Consider the following 18,189-nt stretch of genomic DNA (forward strand, 5'->3'; position numbering starts at 1 on the left):
ATCGGACCCAATATGGTAATAACGGAATTATACCCATGGGTATAAGTAAGTATTTCATTTATTCCTTTGCCGCATTTATCACTGACGAAGAGAAGGTTCTTATGAACTAACTCTGAAATCGAGTCCGATATGGTAATAACGGAATTTTTCAGAAATTCCTGTCGGCTTTCTTCGAGACGCACTCTGATAGTGATGAATTATATGGTTATGGACGATGTGTCTAATTTCGGCATATTTGGCATTAGAAATTTCTTTCTTTTGCCCTTGTTTATAAGTTGTATATATATATATATATATATATATATATATATATATATATATATATATATACATATGTACTTTTGCTCTTAGGCAAGGCACATAACTCTACATGTATCAATTTATCTGACTAACAAAACAACAACGATCGAAAATTGATGTAAAATGGTTTAATCATTCAAAATCCATTGAAAATTAGAAACAAAGAATGTGATGATTCAAACTAAAGGGTAACTAGCAAGGGACGCAATACTGCACATGTTATTACGGTTCCTGGCCATTTTTATATAACCACCATCACCCCAACGTTCACCCCAACTGAAACGAAAAGAAAATAACATATCAATAATAAATCATACATTTTTGACTTAGATTAACATTTTCTTATCAACGTAATAAATTAATAGTGTCCTAGTTGTGACATAGAATTCTGACAAGCCATAGTAGCAAATCATGATAACGGCTTAGAATTCTAACTGGTCATACTAACGTGTCATTATAAGGTATAGTGGTTATAGTGTTCTGACGGGTCATAGTAACATGTCAGTGTTGTTGTTGTTCTTTGTTCCTTCTCGAGCCATGCCCGGCTCATAGGATATCAGAAGTAATACTGCACTGGGATATATATCTAACATAAAGACCAGATCTACTTCTACCTGCATTGTTTTTATTGTCTCAATATTTCAGTCAACTGATCTACCAGTACGGCATATACATTTTCCCATTATTAATTTGTCCATTATTCAAACTTCAGCCGATAAAAGATTAATTGCTATGGTGAAAGCAAAGGCCAGCCATTTTGAATAGTAAATATATATAAAATATTGTCGATAAATATAGCACTCAGCCTGTTAGCATTCATCAACCAAAACATTAAACAATAATGGGTAAATATATATGCTACACTCGGTAATTGGAGTTAACGCTCTTGCTTGTTTTTAGATTTTAGACACAACTAGAGCGAAATTTTATCTACTAATAGCTTTGACAATCCCAGTTGATCAAAGTATTTTTTCAACTCACTATATTACATACGTCAGATCCTAACGTATGTAACTTAGAGTATGTTATTTTACTCTTTGATCATCAAATTCTAAACACCACCGAGGTTAACTTCTTTCCTCTGATTATGGTATAAGTCTCAGTATTTTTGTAGCTAGAGAAATTATATTGGGACAATCATGCTTTTATTAAGGGTTTTATAACAGTGCAATAAATGAGCTAAAAGCGGCTCTTTCTGGAATCGAAACTGCTTCATACACTCATCTATACAGTGTTTACTTCCTTCAAGACTACATTCATCATAAGATCAAAATTACATAAAATTTCTGTGCTTATGTCGTAAAACAAACAATGTATTAGTTTTCATTTTCTATAACAATTCCATTTATATTTAGGTCTATAAATGACACCAATACTTAACTAGCACCATATTCCATCGACCACGGAAGATGAAAGCAAGGTTAATCCCAGCATGATAAGAACTCAGTTCATAGGGGGCCTTAATTAAATATCGCAAAACATTTTATCTGTCTCTAACAATTTTACTAGTCTACCGCATATGCGTCTGTGTGAATACATATGGATACAGACACTCAAATGGAGATGGGGAGAGGTAAAATAGAGAAGCAGGTTGTGATTTACCTGTTTTTCACCAACCAGTAGTCCTGTCCATTTTCTGTTCCGTATCCAACCACCAAGATCCCATGGTTCAATTTGTGGTTACAATCATCACTTACGTAAACGCCATGACTGTAGAATTGGAATGTAGTGGGACTTGCATCGATGGCAGCAGAGACCGGACCCACGTTGGCCACTGCTATTTGTAGTGCATGTTCTGACTTTAACACATCAACATAATTAGTATCAAAAGCGACTACTTTGCTCCTGTTATAACAACACATCTGTTGCTATATATATTAAAAAAAATAGCGATATAGAAGTTAGATTAAACTGGTAAAACCAGTAAGCAAAAATTGTTTTTTAAATGTCAAAAAATTCTCGATGTCAGCAACAATTATAGAGCAAACACACACATAAATACGTGCGCGCGCGCACACACACACACACACACACACACATTCTAAAGTGTCTATGCTGTCATCAATGGATAAATAGTAACATGTATAAGAAACAAATGGATTCAATAATGATAGTAAAGTAAATATTCGTCATTGAGTGCTGGAAGGATACTGTGTGGCGAAAGCATGTATCGCTGTAGAATCGCAAAGTACTCTCTTAATCGAGTTTATATGGCGTCATCGCATTTCATAGTGCTTGATATGAACAATCTAACATATAATAAAGTGCAATGTTTCACGTCAGTCACTCTGGTAGAGAGAAACTAAAACAACAAACGGAGTAGGAGCGAATGATAGTCGGAGATGCTAAATGCAGGCGAACTGTAGAGAGACGTTTTGCTCTGAAGTCGCTGATATTTTAATCAAAATAAAATTGCAAATTTTTATCGTGAATTATATTTATTTTATCAATTTCAGATACACACACAAATATGAAATTAGTTATTAAACGCTTTTGTTTTCAAAATATTATCATTAACGCAACATTTATAACTTATATATATATATATATATATATATATATATATATATATATATATATATATATATATATATATATATATATTAAATTAGAGATAAAACCACTATTAGGCAAATCAAACAGTGAAAAACATAAACCAAAACATAGATATAAAATTAATTAATATAATATACAAAATATATAAAATATAAAATTCAAAATTTAAATTATTTAAATTTAAAGTTAAAATTTAATAAATTTTTAAAATTATTAAACTATACTTATAAATTATATATATATATATATATATTTTTTTTATTCTTTATTGTTTTAATTATATATTTATTTAATTTTTTAAAAAATATATATAACTATCAAAAATTATAAAAATGTTTAATATAAGATAAAAAGTAAAACCACTACGATCGTTTCATGCCCATAACCTAATTCGAATAGCAATAATTTAACTTCAATTAATAATTCGAATTACGGTTATAGTCAATCTTCATGTTAATGATAATATTTAAATAAACAATCAAATATATTTAAAGAATATTTTTTTAAGAAATAAATAAAATAATAATTTTTCTTATAAAATACTCTATTAGCAAACTAGAAACTTTAACGATTATGATTATGTCATACAATCGATTATAATGTTAAATATTAATTTTTAAGTATTAATTTTTAAGGTAAGAATAGATAGAAAATGTAGTTATCTATTTTAAGGTAAGAATCGATAGAAAATGTATTTATCTATTCAGATATAATATGGCTTTAAAAAAACATAATAAACCTACAAATAATCTAACCTCAATTATATACAATATCTAATTACCTAAACATTTAACAAAAAAAATTACTATTCATATTTTTAAATTTAATTTCAAGTCAAATAATTATATAATATTTGAATAATATTTGAAGTTTTTAAATTTAAATATTTTAATAAGTATTATTGTATAATTTTGTATTTTATATAAATACTTGTTGTTATGTAATGATTTAGTTTGATTTGCCTAATAGTGGTTTTATATATTAATATATATATTTATACTGTAAAATTAGATTTAATCCTAAATCTAATTTTTCCCTGTAAGTTTGGATTTCCTCACTAATATATATATATATATATATATATATATATATATATATATATATATATATATATATATATATATATATATGTATGTATATATATATACACATATATATGTATATATATATGTATATATATATGTGTATATATATATATATGTATATATATATGTATATATATATATACGTATATCTATATCTATATATATCTATATCTATATCTATATATATATATATATATATATATATATATATATATATATATATATATATATATATATATATATATATATATATATACATATATATATGTATATATAATATATATACACACAAACAAGGTGCATATGATATTTCAGGGCAGATTTATGTATAAAAAAACAGATATATAACAGATAATACCCTAACTTTAACCCTAATCCTAAACCTCATTCTGTCTCTCTTTCTCTCTTACTCCCTTTCTCCCCCCTCCCCCGAAAATACTCCTCTTCTAAACAAAACAACATCCACTTTTCGATTTATATAAAAGACGGAAGAAATTTTCCCTGCATTAACTTAAAGAGTTCGATTGAAGGAACGAAAGCGCTAATATAGAATTATCCAATATTCTGTTTGTCTCCCACCACTGCTTGACAACTGGTGTTAATTTGCTGACGTCCCCGTAACTTAGCGATAGAATAAGTAGTAGGTTTAAAGAATTAGTACTGGGATTGACTCATTTCACTAAAACCCATCAAGCCAGTGCCCTACCATTGACGCAGTCGCGAAGAATATGTTAGAAAGTGCAACTCATGTGGCTAAACTACAGCATATTTTCCAAAATATTGAATAGTATACCTATAAATAGTATATTATAGCAACAAATAGTATAATAGGTGTTGGACCTAAGCACAGTATATTATAAACAAATATTTAGAAATTGAGTGTGTATATATTACATACATGCCATATATACCTGTGTGTGTAACTACTTAACTGCATGGATATACTTGTGCCTGCTATATTTAATATTTCCGGATAGATAGAGGAATAACGGACATGGGTATATATCAACTCACCATTGCGCGATATGGGTAGGATATTTCTGATTCTATACCAAATATTCGGATATATCTGAATGCTTGGTCCATAAGTCCTCCGTGGCAGCCATTGTTTCCTGAAATGTTTGACAGGCAATTTTCTATATATTAATTCTAAACTTTACAACGCGCTCGTACACACATACACACACACACACACACCCACACACACAGACACACACACACACACACACATTGCGGGGTTATATAAAATAAGTGTGGGATTCGGAAGTCATTGTTCCAAACTAATCATGTAAGAACAGAAAAGGGAAAGAATGACACACTTTATAATGCTTCTGCTTGTCGTTGCGTTACTTAGACTGTCAGTAACTCTTTCACGTGATTAGAGAAAAAGAAAGAGAAAAGGAGAGAGAAATAGAGGGGGAGACATGCACCCGTGACGTGAGGCAGAGGAAATGTAATTGTAACGCTTTGAGGAGAAAGAAAATGGAGAGAGAAAATGAGGCGAAGAGTGAGACAGAAAGAGGGAGAGAGAAGCATTCATGACGTGAGGTATGGGGAACGAAATGTTTATTACGTGATTAAAGAAGTTAGTTGGAGGTAGAGGAGAGTTAAAAATGTAATTTTAGCAGAGGGGTGAAGGTGAAGTTAAAGAAAGGCAGAGATAGATAGAGAGAGAGAGAGAAGGAGAGAGAGAGAGAGGATGATGGTGGCGGAGATAGAGGTTTTCGTAGTAATTGGATAGTAAAAAGTGTATTGTTTTAATTGACCTAAGTTTTTTTATATCACCTATTACTTAATGCATGCGCATAAGTGCAATTCCGCGAAATATTCACACATATTTACATGGCAGACATATGCAATTTAAATAAAGGTTGTATCATATGTACGAGATATATATTTTCATATTTGTTTATGGAAAAAATGGAAAATTAAGAGTGGATATATATTTTATGAGTACTGAGTATTAGGTCTAGAAAATTGTGCATAAAGCATATAAACTGTATATATATATATATATATATATATATATAAAGTACATTAAGTTATCACTTAATTTTCTTTCACTTTTCAATGAGTAGCAGATAAGCGACTATCTTTCCACACTGACATAATACAAGCTACGCTTTCAGATTTTTGGGATGAAGTTTTCAGAAATAACCTAATAGGTTTACCATTAATTCAGTGAGATATTCACGGGTCCCGCTAGTATTTGTATAAAGATGATACTCAAATATAGCTGTGTATTCTATATAAGATGTTTGAAAGAAAAGTTTTCCCATATATATATATATATATATATATATATATATATATATATATATATATATATATATACATATATATGGGAAAACTTTATATATATCATATTAATTAGAGAAAAACCACTATTATGTAATTCAAACAATGATAGACATAAACCAATCATAAAGAAAATATAAAATATATTATAAAACATATAACTAGATCACAAAAAGTACAAAAATGAATAAACAATATATAAGTAAAAAGACTACGTTTATTTAATTTTATTATTCTGTATTTATTATATGTGAACTAAAATCTAAAAGTATTAAGTGTGATTGTTTTGTAAAATAGTTTGTAACATAAAATATTAGAATATAACTAGTGAAAAGATATTCTATAGTTTGTTAATGCTATTCTCAAAACTAAAATATATCTTCACAGATAAATACATTTTTCTATCTATTTACACTATTTTTTTTACCATAGGTTTTTAACATGATAAATGTATTATAGACACCTGGTCCTACTTTTAAGTTTCAGATTTAGTTAACGGAGTTTCTTCTATAAGAACAATCATGATTTTATTTCTTTAAGAAATATTGTTTAATTCTATTTAATTATTTATTTAACTATTAATGTTATTATTGTTGACCTGAGGAGTGACTATACTTTTAAATTGAATTGTTTTTTCGATTAAAATTAAATTTAATTGTAATTCAAATTGAAGTTATAGCCACGAAACGTACGTAGTCTATTTTATTATATATTGTTTATTCATTTTTTGTACTTTTTGTGATCTAGTTATATGTTTTATAATATGTTTTATTTTTCTTTATGTTTTGGTTTAAGTCTATCATTGTTTGAATTACATAATAGTGATTTTTCTCTAATTTATATATATTATATATTTATATAGTGAAATTTGAATTTGTAGTAAATTGAATTTTTCCCAGTAAGTTTGGAGCTATACTCCCTAATATTATATATATATATATATATATATATATATATATATATATATATATATATATATATATATATATATATATAAAGGCTAAAGAACCCCTTAAGGCACAAGTCTGGGCAAGGTCGTTTATGGAAGACTGGCAGTTGTCCATGCATACGAGCCTCCCCACACCACGCAACCTATGTTATCCAAGAGAAAGGCAAAGCTGACACAGCTTGGCACTAGTGACGCTGCAACTCATTTCTACAGCTGTGGGAAGAGGAACAACGTGAATTAAAGTGTCTTGCTCAAGAACACAATACATTGCCCGGTCCTGGAATCGAACTCATTACCTCATGATTGTGAGCCCGATGCTCTAACCACCGAGCCATGCGCCTTTATATATACATATATACATACATACACACACACACACACACACACACACACACACACACACATATATATATATATATATATATATATATATATATATATATATATATATATATATATATATATATATATATATACTACTAATATAGGATGAAGTGTTTTTTACAGAAAAAAAATTCCATAACAAAAATGTGGCAGCATATTAAAATACCTTTACGGTTGAAATTATAAACAACTTATAAATAAGAGCTAAAGAAAATTATTTCAATGCCAATATGCTGATAACAGACTTTTAAATCCTCAATTTCCACATATTATTTACTCGCAACAGAAAAAAACACGAACTGAAATCGGGGAAAGCTGGCCGATAGATTAAGATATTTACATGCGCCCATGGAAAAAAGCCGAAGCAAAAATCATGAGTACATACAAGTACCCTAGATATATCTAAAAATAAAATTATTTGGCCAGCCCCAGCACAACGTGTTGACTGTTCTCCACTACAGGTTATAGTGGTTACCAGTCCCTATAGCGAGTAGTAATATGTCTACTACTAATATAGGATGAAGTTTTTCTACAGAAAAAAAAAATTCCATCAAAAAATGTGGCAGCATATTAAAATACCTTTACGGTTAAAATTATAAACAACTTACAAATAAGGGCTAAAGGTCCGAAAACATACAACAGAATAGACTCCGCTTAAGGCATCTAATGTGCCTGCCAAGTAGTGGTGTTAAACGGGCTGACGGATTAAGTCTACCACTCAAGTAGACCAAGATGGAGTTTGAATTTAGAACATCAAGAGTTGGGAAAAATACCACAACGCTCTGATTCATATTTGCTGGTCTAATACTTTTAACTAGTACTTTATTTTTATTGGTCCCGGAAAGACGAAATTTAAAGTTGACCCCGGCGGGATTTGAACTCAGAATGCACTGCAAGGCATTTCGTTTGCAAAGTTCTAACAATCTTGGCAATTCATTGCTTTGGACATTAGTAAGTAGTTTTAGCAGTTTTATTGTGGTGGTGTGCCAGATTAAATATTTTGCAGCATTAAGTTTCATTTCTTTATGCTCAATATTGGTCAAGGTCAGGTTTGCCTTTCGTCTGTGCAGATTTTATAAAACACCACAGCATCCGAGACACCGAAGCTAGGTTCTTTGGTGACGTAATATTTTTTACCTTATTCTTCTGATTTAATAACAGGTCTTCCTTTAAGTCATAATGAAAAATATAATTAAATTTTAACTTTAGAATACGAAACATATATTGCAAGTGAGAGGTGTTAAATGTCACAGTAGAACAATTTCATAAACAATTTCATACAGTGTGTAGAAAGTTAATATAAATGTATTTACCGAATGATGAAGAGCAGTCTACAAGATTTTGTTCCGACAATGAAATCAGTTTGCCATATCTTCTGAAGATCTGTCCTTCAAGTGAACCAGTAGAAGAAAATGCCCAGCATGAACCACACATTCCTGAAAATAGTCAATGCAGAAATATCACGATGCAAATAAGTATGTGAATATATGAGTTTTCTTTGAATATTATTTAAGTTCTTATTAATAATGTTTAAACCGCTCGCTAACAAAGTGACAAAGCTTTTGAGTTAAGAGAGTTCCCGTTGTTTGTAGATATATGGTTGAGTGGAATGTTGGTTGAACTGTCGATGCACACGACCAAGTACGTGCATCTATTCATCTAAAGAGTCTCAGATTGAGAATCTTCAGAATGTCTTGTAAATTTTTACTATGCCGTTAATAGGTTGGATCTGGAGAAAGCGCGTCAATTTCTTGTACTATTTCTTCGAAAAGCCTGGTTTTCTAGTTTTTTTGTGTGTAAATCTGTAGATATACAGCCCAATGCACTTATGATGATTGGTACAAATGAGAATTTATATCCAGAGTAAAAGAACTGTAGGTCTCTCATTAATTCACCATAAATATTCTCATTTTCCTGAACTATTGATTGTACATTCACATCTGCTGGGCAGCTGGCCTCTGCAACAGTGTATGACTTTTGTTCTCTGTCCCACAGAACATTATCAGGTCCATTATGATAGTACCGAATTGCTGTTTTTTTGGAGTGTTCCACCAGCATTCCTTGTTTTTAAAGGTGTGAATACCTGTTAGTTGTGACAGTCCCTCTTGCAGATAGCATTGTAAAAAGTTTTTGTATTGTTGTCATGCCTCATGGGTACGCGGTATCTTATTTTGAAGCTGCTGCTGTTGGTATGGGTAATATCTTTCACACTGATATAGCATATCCGACATTGTCTATCACAACATGGGGGACTGGTGGTATCTTTGTCTCTCTTGTTTACCAGGTATTTACTAACTATCTTCTGTTCCTGGACAGTGAAGGTATATCTTAAGTGGGATGTAATGTATTTTTCACAGGTCCAGGAGAAGCTACTCTTCCTGTTGATTCTGATGTTATCCTGTAGCTTATGAGATATTATCCATGTATTGCTTTTTGATGATATGATGCGTGCTTCTCGAAGCTCCTGTTTAGGGAGGCCAGTTCAACATGCATATCACCAAGGTGTTGGCAGTATGCAGGCGAATAGCTGGATAGATTCTGAGAACCTTCAGAACAAGAGACTAGGAAACTATGCTGAGGTTATTTGTCCTCAGCCGTCTAGACTACTGCTCTCAACTGTGGTCACAGTGTCAAATTCATAGCGGAACTTGAGGCTGTTCAGCGATGTTACATAAGGAAGATTGCATCAATTGAGCAGCTGGGCTACTGGGAGAGACTGAAATAGCTACCACACTACTCCCTGGAATGAAGACGGGAGAGTTATGCAATGAAATATATATATATATAGAAGACATTGGAAGGGGCTGGCTCTAAACTTCGGAATTGAGTGCTATACCAGACCCCCAACTGGACGTCACTGCACTTTTCCAAAGGTCCTAGTTTTCCCATTTAGAGAGAGAACCATGTACTGCAATAGTTTGAGATTCAAGGACCTACAGCTATTTAACGCCTTGCCAAAATATCTGAAGGATCTTCAAGGAGTAAGGTTAGATGATTTCAAGAAACAACTAGACCTCTTGCTATCCAGATGAATCCCAGATGAATCAATATCAATATCAAGGCAGGAGACTCAAATGAGGACAGCAGTGTCGAATTCCCTCCTTCACCAAAAGCCAAGCACATAAAATTGGTCATTAAAAAAGTGATTGCACTGGTGGTGCTCCAGCATGGCCACAGCCTTAGAGCTGAAATGCACAATACAATACACACACACACACACACACAATATTTATATCTACTCCTCTTCTTAGGTGGGGGTATAAAGGGTTACTAGATAACTGTGTGACAATAGTAGTGAAGATAGCTAGCATAGCCATCTATTGTTCAAATACACTTTCTAACCTGGTTCTTCACTCCTGTTACGTATCCATGTTGTCTCCAGTCTACCATACGAGGTAAGTATACAAGCTTGTCGCTGACAAATGTCTCGGTAATACTGTTCTGCGGAAGAAAGCCGTTCATCATTTCTACAAACTCTCTGTTACTCTGTAGATGAAAGAAAAGAAACAAGAAGATGAATACATTAAAATGTAGAAGAGCAATTTAAAATATATCTTATAAAGTCGTTTGTTAATGTGTAAGAGTGCCTGTACAAAAGCGCAAAATGGTGACACACGAAAAATGAAATGGGATTGGGCTAGCTTGTGCAATTCCTGTTCGAGCAGAATTATATGACATACTATAAAGCATATCTTAAGACAAGTGACGTATTTGATTATCTGCAAAATGATGAAAATTGCATACTGAAATTGATGTTTGCTATAGTTCTTGTGTCTGAGTGGCATCGTAGTATTTGTAATCCTGCTCAGAACAAGTATGGCAAGTACCATAATTCGAAAACCACATTTTCGTTTACTCTTGCATCGATATTCACACTCTCACCTGTTTGTGTGTATAATTTAAATCAATATTTGATATTTGTTTCAAATTTAGGCTAAAGGTCAGTAATTTTGGAGAAGGGGTTAATTGGTTACATTGATCTAAGTATTTGATTGGTACTTTATGTTACTGATTACGAAAAGATGAAAGGCAAAGTTGACGCTGGCGGGATTTGAACTCAGGACCAGAAGCATTTTCCGATGCTCTAACGATTCTGCTGAGTAGCTATCTCTTTCTCTATATTTCTCAATGATTGTCTGTCTGTATGCCTGTCTGTGTCATTATTTCTGCCTTTCTCCCCATCTTTATCGAGCTCTCTAATTTACTTTCTCTTAATTTGTCTGTATCTATATGTTTCTGTCCTCAGTTTCACTCCGTTTATCTGTTATCATCTATTTTTTCACATTCTCTATATCTATCCATCAGACCGTCCTTATATAGACATATGTCTATCTCTGACAATCAATGCATTATTTTCTATCCCTTTCTCTCTCTTACCCTCATTCTCTCTCATTAATACTATTTCTCTACTTCTCTGTCTCTTTCTATATGCATCTCTCTCTCTATCTCTGTTTTACTCCGCCTGTCTGTTATTCTATCTTTCTCTCACTCTCGCTCTGTCTCTTTCACTCTGTCTCTACCTCTCTGTTTCAGTTTCTTATCTTATGTTTATAACTCCCATTTCTCTCTTCCTCCCCCATCTCTCTCAACGAGCAATATAAAACACAACATCTCACCAGATCTGCATATTCGTTCATATCCATCCAAAAGGTGTGAATACCCATGTCAGCTTCTAAATTGTGTTGATTGATATAATTACCATTCTCCTTCCATATAGCACGTCTAAAACAAATAAAACATCAATATTACATAATTTTGTATCAATAGATTAACCATATATATACAACGCATTGTATTCACTAGGCAAACCAGGAAAATCAGGCAAATCCACCATCTCTTTTATGAACAACACCAAATAATATTTTTATAATTAATCAGCCCAAACAGCACCCACAGAAAACGAAAATACCACACTTCTACAATTTTCAGGAAGTACATATTATACATAGCAAAGATAGTAAAACAACGAACAAATTAGGAATTAACTTGCACAACATTTGGTCAACATAAAGAAACAGCACTAGGTTATAAGTATTACATTCAACTCCATCTTTGTGCTAGATCTGGCTGAGAGCCCACTTGACCTACAACGAATCACACATAGCACGAAGTTTATAAAACATCCCAGTTCGTTTCCTCAGAGATAGCACAGAGACCATATTGAAAAATTACTTATACACAGGCGCAAACGTGGCTGTATGGTAAGAAGCTTGCTTCCCAACTACATGGTTCCGGCTTCAGTTCCACTGCGTGGCACCTCGGGCAAGTGTCTTCTACTATAGCTTCAAGCTGACCAAAGCTTTGTGAGTGGATTTGGTAGTCGGAAACTGAAAGAAGCCCGTCGTATATATATATATATATATATATATATATATATATGTACATATATATATGTATGTGTGTGTGTGTTTGTTCCCCTTGCCATCGCTTGACAACCGATGTTGGTGTATTTACGTCCCCGTAAACTACCGGTTTGGCAAAAGAGACCGATAGAATAAATACTAGGCTTACAAAGAATAAGCACTGGGATCGATTTGTTCGACTAAAGGCGGCACTCCGTCATGGTAGCAGTCAAATATCTGAAACAAGTAAATAAATGTAAAAGAATTGATTTGAAAATGTGCACGCCGATTCACGGCGTCTTGTCTTATGCAATACAGAATTCAAGTCCGAACCAAGTGCATTTCTCTGTAGATCGTGTTAATCGTGCTGTAGATCGTTTTAATCAATATCATTTTAAATCATTTTTAGCCCCAGGTCAACTGTGATCAAGTATGGTCAAAGGCATTCCAACTTGAGACGTGTCTTTTCAATAGAATTTACTATTGCATTTCTAACGAGTCATTGCTTTTTTTAATACGTAGAGTGTAATTTAAGGAAAATCTGACTACTAGTTCCAGAAGGCGAAGCCATCAAGTAGTGCCCCTTTGTTGATTGTCCTGTATGTCAAGAAGAATATCAATATGTCACTCTGTCGAAGTGTAGTCGTTGTAGTCCCTAATTATAATTAGGGAGGGACTACAACGTCATGGTGGTCTACATCTATTGCATGTAGGTAATTTAGTTAATATAGGAAAAGTAATATAGCAATAGGTAACGTTTTAATATTCAATAAAGATAAGTTAGACAACGATGTAGACCGTGACCATTTTGCAGGGCCTTTGAGACCAGTAGGGAAGAGCTAGGAAGAGTTATCCTCTGATCAGAGATCTGCTTTGAATAGAAAAGGACGATTGGGTGCAACTGTTTTTGTCCCGGTCATTTATTACAAACAGTTTTGATATCAATTTATTTGGTGACAGACGTTTTAGTACCAGGAAAGAATACCCTGGAGTAATTAGTCTTTATTCACAGATATAGCTGCAAGGAGGTATTCAATAATAATTTATCTTTCTACACACACACACACACACACACACACACACACACACACACACACATCGCACATAGATGGTGATCTGAAGAGTGCAACCTTTAATTATGCAGCAGAAACCTCATAAAAATGTGTATTTAGCTCCCTTAGTATTTCTGTTGCTTTAGTATGCAGCCTTGATATGGTATAATTCTTGCTTCTCTTCACATCATTTATATTCACTATCAGCTTTGCCTGCTCTTCGAAGATGATGAGAAATCCATTACTCACAAGTTTTTCATTAATACATTTCGGTAATACTTCATCAGCTTTCATATGAATAAATGAATGGTATTTAATTAAAAATATACAAAAGGATGCCAGTAGAACAACGCTTTTTGCAGTGCACATGCATGCGTTACAATAAGATATCACATTTTGGGAAGAGCAGTAGCATGATTTGTAGCCTAAGTAAAGAGCTGAACTAGGTGTAGAAGTCAAGTAGTTTGGTAGTTTCAGCCCTTTAAAGGGTTATTTATAAAAATATGCTTAAAGTTTACTTTGGTGTCACCAAATGGGTTTTATTGGCATGCAAAACAGCAATGCCAACACGTACTTGACACTGTTCTGAATACTGTAACAAAGCAGTAACCACTAAAAACACTGGAAGGGAAGTGGTATTGCTAAACTAAGTCACACCAAAATTGTTATATGATTACGGAAATGGAGGAATACGTGAGGCGCTAAAGGCGCTAATATTTGGAAGTAAATAGATATTAACTGGAATATATATATATATATATATATACATAAGATCACGGTGTTATGGGTGACAGGTTAAGATTTAAAATATATGTATATGAAGAGGGTATGAAGGAGAAATAAGACCGCAATGAATTTAATTCAAGAGCCTGTTTTAATTATAATGTTATGAAGAAAAGGAAAAACATTCCACAATTGCACCACTGTATAAAACTAGACTTCTGTAGAAGAAAAGAATTGTATTATCAATGTAATGAAACAAATGATATTAATAACAAAATCACAGTAAACATATTGTTGCGATATGCTTATTAAAGCAGCACATCCTCCACCATATCGTTTAATAACCACGTGCTCTGCTGTCGAACATCAGTCATCACTCGCAGGGAACAGTGACAACCAAAAATTTCTTCCAATGGCTGAGAGATAAAATTGGGGAACGATTTAACGTTAACTTCTGCTGGCACATAGCGAAAGAATTTGAAACCAGTACTGTAAATTAGTCAAACATGAATTCTTCCTCCATTTATAATACTGAAACTATAATGTATAAATCTGACAAACTTTCAAATTCCAGTGATGGAGTCTTAGCAAATGGGCGCAGAAATTTTATTTACCTATCACATACAAGCCCGAAAAATATATATTTTGATGGTAAGACTGTGAAGATCAACAGACTTAAAGGATGATTTTAAGAATATTATTGTTCCAAGCGAAATGCAAAGCCTCATGTGAAAATATGAAAGAAACCTAAGAAATAACTTAGTTGTCGTATTTTCAATACAGCACACACACACACACACACACACACACACACACACACACACACACACACACACACACACACACAGAGATATGTATGTATGTATGTGTGTATATATATATATATATATATATATATATATGTATGTATGTAAGTCTGCACATGCATACACAGATATATAATATATATACATATTAACACACACGCACACAACATACACTCACAGACACACAGACACACACACACACACACGCATACACCCATACACACACACAGATATAAAACATAAGATTGCATATTTCTGGAGTTAATTCTCGTCATTAACGTGAAAACGAAGTGTAATACTATAACATACTAGACAATAGTAAAATAAAACTAACAGGTGTGGACTAAGTAAAGTATGAATTATCTGTGATATTTAGAGAGGTAGACATTTATAACCCATCAGGTGATTTGATCCCTAATCCATAACGCAGTTTATTCAGATTGCGATAGATACGAAACCTGAGTACTGTCCGAAGGTCTGCTGATTTTATGTTATTAGCATACAGTTATATCACGTTCACATACAGATACATGCACACATACATGTACAAATACGGGCACACACACATACACACACACAAACACACATAGATACGTGCACACAAAAACGTATGTATGTTGTATATAAATATATCTATGCATTAGTACACATACATGCAATGTATGTATGTTATATATAACATATCAATGCATTTACATACACACACACGTGCGCACATCCACCTCATACAGACGCGCACTCACCCCATATATTAACACATCTATAAATAATTTTACCTGAAATTTTCTGTTTCTGCGTTTCTGTATTCCTTTCTGAAAATGGATTTGTACAGTTCCCAATTTTCATCGTTCGGAATCAACTTTGCCGAAACGAGAGTAAAACCAATTATAAATGTAAGTAAAGGCAACATCATATTGAATAGTGATATGGAAACATACAAAGTATACAAGTATAGTGAAATATTCTCTCTGATATATATATATATATATATATATATATATATATATATATATATGTGTGTGTGTGTGTGTGTGTGTGTGTGTCTGTGTGTATACACGTATATTAATACAATCAGAAGAAGTTTGAAAAATCGCAACCGCTTTACGTCGCGGAGCACCAATGTATGAATAAACTGTAATTGTTTTTAAAGAAATGATTATAAGAAAATGATGTATGGAAAGAGGTATAAATTTATAGAGTAGGAGAAAGAAGGACAGACAAACAGGACGAGAGAGCCTATCCCATTCTTAAATGAGGAAATCTATTACTTTACAAGTGGAAAACAAACACCGCCAAAAGAGCAATTAATTCATAAAGCGATGCAAGAGATTTAGAAAATAACAAGTGAGTTAAGAGTGTTTCAGTCACCAGGAAATGGGGATTATTACAAAATGGGCTGAGAGAAGAATGATAAAAAAGCGGATGAATTACAGCTGATTATGCTGGGGACCAATAAATAAATATATAGATAAATGAATAAATAGATAAATAAATTTAGGTCCCAAGAATAAAATACCTGATTCTCGTAGTATTTTGAGGGAATTTTTTTTGCCTGAATTCACACAAATTTACATTACTCATTCAGGTTAGATTTTTGTGTAGTAAGCAATTTCCTTCTTAAAGACCGACATAATAATACATTTATTAAAATATAAAAGACATAACTATATTTTAAAAAGTAGTTTAGTTTAGTTTCTTCTTTGCGTAATATAAGACTTGTCTTTCTTGAGAATTCTGTCAGCAAGCATACTGGGACTCCAGCTGCCTAGGTAACACTTTTCTATAGTAGGAATGTTCTGATGAATACGATCGTTTATCATCCCCAGATTTTCCGGAAAAAAGTTCCAGTGGGAGTTCAAGAAATGAATCTTTAATAATATATAACGCATCGTTAGGTAAGATTTACGAAGATGGTCATCTACTAGAACAGGATAGTTTTCATTTTGCCATTTACCCCGAAAATTAACATATCTATGTTTTTGAAACTTGTCGTGCAGTATTCTCAACATAATTCATATAGCTTTCAAACGTCAAGAATCTTAATTTTCTTATATGAGGGCCAACAAAAACTCCTTTTTCATCATGGCATCACTCACCCAGGGAAACTTATTTTGCAAGTATTTGAACCTAATTTGCGCTTTATCCATAACCATTACAAAATTTTTCAAGTTCAAGCTTGATATGCAACTGAATCTTCCAAAATATTTTTCTTGCCTGAAACAAGTGAGATAAGTTTTGGTCAATTATTCTGAACGTAGAGTTTTCTTTGTTTTATTTACATAAAAAGAAAAACAATTGTACTTGGGGTAACCAAGATGCAACCCAAATTAAATTACAATGGACTTTAGATCTCAACAGATATTCTATTCATATTTCTGCTATTGACTCTTTTCCACAAGTAGCATCATTTTGTCACGAGCTCTTTGTGAGATCTGCAATATACGATATAGACACAGAAGAGAATCTATTTTCATTATGAAGGATCTCTTTGAAACTAACTCTAAGAAATTAAAGAAGAGTAACCACTTATCAACGTTATGTTAATGACCAAGAAGCCCACATCTGAATTATTAGTACACAAAATATATATCCATCTTCAGAACAGAATCATTCATTGAATTCTTCATTATGGTATCTGTAGAAAGAACAAACTTTAGAGTCGTAGTTTGACTTCTATTTTGAACTTAAAATATC

General features: G+C 32.5%; 1 protein-coding gene across 2 annotated transcripts; it reads right to left on the reverse strand.

Annotated features, from left to right (window-relative positions):
* Nucleotides 1–415: 415 nt before the first annotated feature.
* On the reverse strand, nucleotides 416–16,468 carry LOC115215577 (cathepsin L1). Of its 2 annotated transcripts, none has more exons than XM_029784783.2 (7): nucleotides 16,272–16,468; nucleotides 12,189–12,294; nucleotides 10,914–11,058; nucleotides 8,886–9,008; nucleotides 4,956–5,053; nucleotides 1,903–2,099; nucleotides 416–576 (listed from the first exon to the last, which is right to left on the reverse strand). In XM_029784783.2, the coding sequence occupies exons 1-7, from the start codon at nucleotides 16,406–16,408 to the stop codon at nucleotides 477–479; spliced, it is 906 nt and encodes a 301-aa protein (XP_029640643.1). In that variant the 5' UTR covers nucleotides 16,409–16,468; the 3' UTR covers nucleotides 416–476. The 2 variants fall into 2 exon arrangements, with proteins under 2 accessions (XP_029640643.1, XP_029640642.1); XM_029784782.2 differs by having other exon boundaries at nucleotides 1,903–2,168.
* Between the last annotated feature and the right edge of the window lie 1,721 nt (nucleotides 16,469–18,189).

This window comes from Octopus sinensis, linkage group LG9 (assembly GCF_006345805.1).
Source record: "Octopus sinensis linkage group LG9, ASM634580v1, whole genome shotgun sequence".
Taxonomy (NCBI): Eukaryota; Metazoa; Mollusca; class Cephalopoda; order Octopoda; family Octopodidae; genus Octopus; species Octopus sinensis.

Excerpts from the sequence above, each read along its gene's own strand:
- LOC115215577 (XM_029784782.2), bottom strand. The coding sequence starts at position 16,408 with ATGATGTTGCCTTTACTTACATTTATAATTGGTTTTACTCTCGTTTCG. Across the intron at positions 9,009-10,913 it reads AACAGGAGTGAAGAACCAGG|GAATGTGTGGTTCATGCTGG; the intron begins TTAGAAAGTGTA and ends GACTATTTTCAG. Across the intron at positions 577-1,902 it reads TACTGGTTGGTGAAAAACAG|TTGGGGTGAACGTTGGGGTG; the intron begins GTAAATCACAAC and ends TTTTCGTTTCAG.